This window comes from Petaurus breviceps, unplaced genomic scaffold, assembly GCF_028583685.1.
Source record: "Petaurus breviceps papuanus isolate PSGF00001 unplaced genomic scaffold, PetGlider_PUasm1.0 179, whole genome shotgun sequence".
NCBI lineage: Eukaryota > Metazoa > Chordata > Mammalia > Diprotodontia > Petauridae > Petaurus > Petaurus breviceps.
In genome coordinates, this window is record NW_027185779.1 from 4,190,992 (window position 1) to 4,198,450 (window position 7,459).

The 7,459-nt window shown below is 39.3% G+C and overlaps 1 protein-coding gene across 3 annotated transcripts in view; it reads right to left on the reverse strand.

The window, feature by feature from the left end:
• Window positions 1-7,143, reverse strand: part of DPY19L4 (dpy-19 like 4) — a 60,309-nt gene extending 53,166 nt beyond the window's left edge. Inside the window, exons 1-2 of one of the 3 annotated variants that reach the window (XM_069086615.1) lie at window positions 6,969-7,125; window positions 5,027-5,087 (exon numbers count right to left, since the gene is read on the reverse strand). Coding sequence is in view for 1 of the 3 variants with exons in the window: in XM_069086613.1 (XP_068942714.1) it covers window positions 6,969-6,984 (16 nt within the window). In the remaining 2 variants the exon portion in view is untranslated. Of the gene's footprint in view, window positions 1-5,026; window positions 5,088-6,968 lie in introns of all 3 variants that reach the window. The other 2 variants (XM_069086613.1, XM_069086614.1) reach the window with 2 other exon arrangements.
• Window positions 7,144-7,459: the final 316 nt, after the last annotated feature.

The window sequence follows — 7,459 nt, forward strand, 5'->3', positions numbered from 1 at the left end:
TATTTCAAAACTGTATGTCTTTACCATGTTGTTATTGTACGAACTGTTCTCTTGATTCAGCTCACTTCACAAGTCTTCCATTTCTCTGAAATCATCTCCTTCATAATTTCTTATAGCACAATAGCATTCCATCACATTCATATACCCATAACTTGTTTAGCAACTCGCCAATTGATGGGCATCACTTCAGTTTCCAGTTCTTTTTCATCACAAAAACAGCTGCTATAAATATTTTTGTACATATGGGTTCTTTTCTTCTTTGATCTCTTTGGAGTATAAACTTGGTAGTGGTATTTCTGAGTCACAGGAACACATAGCTTCATAAATTTGGGGGCACAGTTCCAAAGTGCTTTCCACAATGGCTGGGCCAATCCACAGTTTTAACAGTGCATTAACATACTTGTCTTCTAACAACCTCTCTAGCACTTATTTTCATTTTTTGGGCAAATTTTACCAAACTAATAGATATAAAGGCAAACTTGAGAGTTTAAAATAATTTCTCTAATTATTAGTGATTTAAAGCACTTTTGATATGGCTTCTAATAGCCTGGATTTTTTTTCCTCTAAAAACTGCTTTTTCACATCCTTTGACCATTTATCAACTGAGGAATGGCTCTTACACTTATAAATTTGAATAAGTTCCCTATATATCTTTAAAATGTGACCTTCACTGGAGAAACTTGTTGCAAAGAAACCCCCTCCCCGAATTTATCTGTTTCTATTCTAATTTCAACTGCATTGATTTTGTTGAGAAAAAACTTTTTCATTCCCCTCCCCACCCTTGAAATTCTTGACTTCCTTTCCTCCAGATGAATTTCATTATTTTTTCTAGCTCTAAAAAGTTGTCCTTTTGTAGCCTGATTGGTATGGCACTGAATAAATTAATTTAGGTAATACTGTCATTGTTTTGTTTAGGATTAATCCTTTCTTAATCCATCCTTCCTCTTATTCCACCCTCTTCCTTCTCCCACCATTTCTTCTATTGAGTGAAATGCATTTCTGTGCCCAAATATGTGTGTTATTCCTTCTTTGATTAGTTCAGATTAAAGTGAGGTTCAAGTGCTGTCCCCTCCTACTCACCCTTACTTTGTAGTCTTCAACTTATGCCCTTCAAACACATGAGATAATTTTCCTCACTCTTCTCTCTTTTCCCCCCACTATATTTCTTTTCTCCTTCCTTTCCTTTCTTCTCATAAGATCCTTGAAGAATAAACAAAATCTACTCCTGGGTTGGGTCTTTTGTCTTAATACACACCCTCATGATCCCTTATGATAGGGTTCTGAGGTAACATATGGATAATGTCATATTAAACAGTTCATCTTTGTTTAATTAATTATGCTTATGTTTGCTTTTTACATTTTTCTTGTTTCCCATGTTTGTATTTTGAAGTTTCTATGCAGCAATGGTTTTTTTTTTTGAGGGGGAAAGGCAAGGCAATTGGGGTTAAATGACTTGCCCAAGGTCACACAGCTAGTAAGTGTCAAGCATCTGAGACCAGATTTGAACTCATGTCCTCTTGACTTCAGGGCAAATGCTCTATTCACTGAGCCACCTAGATGCCCCTAGCAATGGTCTTTTCATTAGAAATGCTTGGACATCTTCTATTTCATTAAAAATCCATTTCCCCCTATAATATTATACTCAGTTTTGATGGGTAAGTCATTCTTGATTATAAGCCTTTATTTTTGCCTTCTGGAGTACTGTACTCTAATCTCTCCACTCCTTCATCTGTGGCAGTAGTTTTATGTAATCCTGATCATGGTTCCTCAAAACTTGAATTCTTTCTAGCTGTTTGTATTATTTTTTTTCTTTAACCTGGATGCTCTAAATTTTGGCTATAAAGTTCCTAGGAATCTAGTATTTTGATCTTACATTAATATTTCTTGTTGTCTCATGGAGTCATTAGCTTCTATTTGGTCAATTCTAATTCTCAGGGAGTTTGAGTAAACTATTGTTCCTCTTAGACCAAGCTGTTAATTTTCTTTCCAATTCTTTCGTCCATAGTTCTCATTTCTTTTCTAATTGTTTTCCCACTAATCCTCTCATTTCATGTATAAAATAATTTTAAATTCTTTTTTTGTTGGTTTTTTTTGGGGGGGTCTTTTTAGAGAGGGGAAGGCAGGGCAATTGGGGTTAAGTAACTTGCCCAAGGTCACATAGCTAGTAAATGTTAAGTGTCTGAGGCTGGATTTGAACTCAGATTCTCCTGACTCCAGGGCGGGTGCTCTTTTCACTGCGACACCTAGCTGCCCCCTATAATTTTAAATTCTTTAAAAAAAGCAAACAAATCATTGTTTCACCTCCTCCAGGATATCTAGTTCAACCTATGCTCAAACTGTGTTGTTTTCTGAGGCTTTGCTTACGTAAGTTTTGGAGTCATTCTCTTCTTCTGAGTTTGTGTCTTAAATATCCTTGTCATTATATTTTCTCTTGTTCATTTTTTCCTACCTACTTTTTAGTCTTTTCCTACCTACTTTTTTAGCCTTTATGTTTTAGTCTTTTCCTACCTACTTTTTTTTAGCCTTTATGTTAGGGCCAGGCTTCTGGAAGGAATGTCTGGGCTGAGCCTGTGTCTTTTTGGGGTCCTGATATTGTGTGGCTCAAAAGACAGTGTGGAACTTGGAGTAAAGAGAATCTCAATTCAAATCTGGACACAGACACTCATTTGCTGTCTGGCCCTGGCCAAGTTATTTAATCTGTTTCAGTTTATTCATCTGTAAAATGATAAAAATAGCACTTACTTCACAGAGTTATTATGAGGATCAAAAGTTCTTTGTAAACCTTAAAGCACTATAAATCACTATCACCATTATTACTTATTCTAGGATCTCAAGAATAGCTGGCTTAGTTTGGGGATCTACAAGCTTTCCATGCTCCCGAAGGAGATGCAGGATGAAGTCTGAGCACTGCATAATTCTTCAAGTTCCTAACATGCATTTGGTTCTGAGCAACACAACAGTGGGCTTACCTCCTGGTTGAAGTTACCTTAAATTATTGCTGGACTTAGCCACTGTCAGTCAGTTCTGCAACTTCAGTGTCAAGCTTTCCTTTAGTCTGGCTTTAAGAGCTTTGGTTAGTATGCTGCAGGCTTCAGACTAGTCTGGGTGCTAGAATTGCTGAGCTAAGCCTCACTGCTTAACTCCTGGGGTTAGTTATACAGCAGCTGCTTTAGTGATCACACAATGTAATCAATGGATATATATATATATATGACATATTGCTATCAAACCCTCTGGATTCAGGTATCCTATAAATTACTTCCAATAGGTTAGGTAACTTGCCCAGGGTTGCACATGGAGTAAGGAACAGATATGGTCAGGATCTGAACCACTGCCTCAGTTTAACACTTTTTCTACAGGGCCACAGTGCTTGCCAAAGTGAGTGCTGAACTAGAATGAATATTTTTATACATTAACAAAAATTCCAACCCCCACACTTTGCTTGTACCAGTCTACATATTAGTTACATTACATTAGTTAAGATAAATAGTGATGAGAATTTCTAATGCACAAAGCAAATCAAATTCTTCAAATATAGACGATCAGTAAGATTTTATTTCAAACAATCTGAAAAGAGAAAATAACTGTGGTAATTTTACCTTATTATCTTTGTTATTTCAGGAACAAAGAAAACATCAAACATGTCCTGAAGAAGCACCTAATACTTTAAGCCTCATCTTTACAATCTTACTATTTTCCTCTAGGCCACAATCAGTCAGGAACATAGAATAGAAGAGTTCCAAATGTGTTTACATTTATAAAAACTATTTGCAATTAATGATTCAAGAGAACTATTACTACTCCTCTGTTGAATATTGTGACCTCTTGATTACTTTATTCCAAAATTTCATCATACCTCGGTGGCATAGGGCTTTAGGCCTGGAGTCAGGAAGACATGAGTTCAAATCCAGCCCCAGACATTTACTACTTGTATCACCCTAACAAATTATTTAACCTCTTTCTGCCTCAGTTTCCTTATTTGTAAAATAGTATCTGCCTTCCAGAGTTTTTTAAGGATAAACACATATATTTGTAAAGAATTTTTACCAACCTTAACTAGCTATATAAATGTTATCTATTACTGTTATTATTGTTTAACCTGAAGACCTTGACTTTCAGGTTTGCCAGAGGCTAGTAGCTCTTTCAAGGACAAGCTGACCACAGGGGTTCAAAGAATGTTACTAAGATAAAGGAATCTTTCTACCAACATCATAAGGTATTTTCCAAACTATGAATCTCATATGAAATTATAAAGCGATGTCCTATTTACAGATAACATATTTATAAAAATATCCAAATTTAGAGGCCAGGAAAATGAGGGGAAAGGTAGAAAGGGTGAATATTCATATTATAAATTAAATCTCTTGTAAAAAAGGATTCAAATAAATATTTCAGAGTATATTTAAAATGAAGAGATGACAGTCTGAATACAAGTAAAAATATGAAATATTTAGTCTAACCATAGAAAATAAGGTACTATAAGTAAAAGCATTTTGTAAAAACACAAAATACTGTTAGTCCAATGTACTACATATGGAAAAGATGGTATTATATATATTCAACTAATTTTAAATAAAATTATAATCTTCGTTTCATTCTCATTGTTTTCAGATTAAATGCATTTACATAGATGACTTTTCATTTTTATCAGATTAACATCTAAATAAAGATTTTGTTATGGAACAAAGCTGCCACAGTTTACTTTATATTTAAAATTTTAAAACACTCTTAACTAGCTAAGCCAAAACAGGCAGTAATGTTGCAGGCCATAGTTGGCCAGCACAGTTAGCCAACATAGCCTATTCAAATGTATAAAAAAAGAGGAGTAAAGGAATGATTATCCTTCTAGTTTTATTGTGCAAGAGAGTTAGCAGCTATAGCATATCCCAAAAAGTTTTTAGAACATCACCCCAAAAGGATTTTTTGTTATCTTTAGATTTATTTATAACACTTTTTATGATAAAACACCAAAAAGGAAAATATTATTCAAAAAAAATAGAAGATAACACAAAGTATTAAAACTCACCATTAAAGTAAAAACATTATCGCATCACAGAACCATTTATTTTCCCTGTATTTATTTTGACCTGTGTAGTTTTTAAAGGAAAAGAAAGCTTTGGAAAATGTTTCTGATAATTACAAAAATGCAAGAGAATATTCAAACTATCATACATTTGAAATTCATCAGGAAAATAAAAGTTATCAAATAATATTTAATCTGGTTATGAAAAAGGAGGTTTGATTTGTCTTCTAGTACCACACTGTAGCTGTAAGATGAAAACAAGTTCAGAATTGAAGTCTATGTAGCATCTATTATCAGATACAAAGGAGCCATTCGGTTTTGAAGTTGCTTGTATAAAATGTCTTAAATTTATGTAAACTCTGAAACCTCAAACGCGGGCAACCAAGTCTCTACAGTCATAATAGTCATAAGCTTAGTGTAGTAAGCCACAGGAAGCTACGATTCTGCCACTGAACTCAAAAAATTTTCCTACTTAGTTGAAAAAATTTAGATCTCAAGTAGACCAAGCTATACATGACACACACTATAACCCTTTCTATGGCAAAATATCACCCCTACTCAGGAATATAAGCACTTAATGCTACATAAAAAAACACCACCACTACATCATCATCATGTTACTACTTACTATGCCCCTATTACTAGCATTATTGCCTATTATTCAGTGGCAACAATATAAAAATTTCTAGCAGTACTCTGACCAAATCCTATCCTGGTACCACTTATTGCTCCCCATGCCCCTCATGTTTTTTTCACATATTCAGTTAATGCTCTCACAGGTCAAGGGGACACAAGTTTTGAGGAGGGAGAACTGTATATACAATTTAGAGGTCCTTTTTAATGCGCACCACCCAACCTCTTCAATAAGTCCCTTAAGTCTTAATGCTGCTTCAGCGCACCTTTCTCCATCTTCGAACGTTATCACCTGCGTTCCCAAACTTTTCATATCATCCCCTAACCAATCAACCCTGGAAACTTTCTGAGACTTTGGTTCCTCCCATTATTCCTCCCTGAATATTTCTCCTCCATAATATTCCCCCAATTAGTCTTACCCCACTTTTTCCAAACCCCCCCTCTTTTAATCCCCCCCCCCCCCCCCAGCCACCCCTACGACCTAATCTAGTTCTGTTTGGAATCACACCAACGTTTATTGCATGCCTCAAATAAGAATTAAATGCTTTTGAGGACCAGGTCACTCTCCTCAACACCTCTCATCCTTCCCAATACAATCCCCACCCCCTTAAACCTCATGCTAATAAGTATAAACTAAACCCCACACAAAAAGCTCCCAGCTCATTTCTTTCAAAAATCGACTATCACCTCCAAGCACTAGTCCCAGGACCGGTCCATCCTTACTTTCCTCAGAACAATCCCTCCAATTCTCCCCTAAATGCTGACTGCCTTCCTACCCCTCCTTCCCACATCCCACCTCCCAACCCCCAAATGTTACTGTCTTCTCATTAACATCTGTCCCCCCAAATTTTATTGCTCTACCAACCTCCTCCTCTCCTCCCCCAAATGTTAACTGTTCTACCATCCCCCTCCTAAACAATTCCTAAATGTGAACTGCTCTACCATCCCCCTCCTTCCTAACTCTCACAAATGAACTACCCTACCATCCCCTTCCTTACCAACTCCCCCAAATGTTAAGAGCCCTCCAGACCACCTCCTATTTACCCCACAAAAGTTACTGTCCTCGCTCCCTCCCCATATATTTCTACACATATCCCCGCTCCCTCTCCTATCCCCCCCCCCCCCCCCTTACCCCCCCCCCCCCTCCCCCCCCCCCCCCCCCCCCTTCCCCCCCCCCCCCCCCCCCCCCCCCCCCCCCCCCTCCCCCCCCCCCCGACATTACTCACGCTGCTCGTCCCCAGCCCCACCAGCCCTGTTCCCGACGCCCCGCACCGCTCCCCGTCCCCCCAGGAGCCTGGAAGGTCTCCGTCACCTTCTTCCTCCTCCATCGCCCGGCCAGAGGCGCCCGAAATCGGGCGCCGCCGTCGTGTCCTCAAGTTCGGGTCGGGCCCCGCCGCCGCCGCTGCCCGAGGCCGCCGGCCCTTAGGATCCCGCGGAGCCGCTCCAGCCCCTGCCCCCTCCGCCGCCACAGCTCCGCTCCCCGACTTCCTGACACGCCCCCCTCCGGTGCCTCTGCCAACGGAGTCCTCCCACCGCCCCAAACCGACCGGGCCGACCCGGCCCAGGAACCACCGCGCCAGGAGCTGCGGAGCAGCCGGAGCGCTTGTGAGGAGCACCGCGGGCGTGTTCTCCCAGGGGCGCTTCTTCTAACTGCTGCATCTTCGGGACCTTTCCAGGGCTCTGCAGGCAAAACTGTTTTCATGAGAATAATAAAAACGCTTTAGTTTCTAACAGGGAAAATATGACCCACGTGTCTCCCCCGGGGTAGATATAACCCATGTAAACCAAATTTCAGAGAGGGGG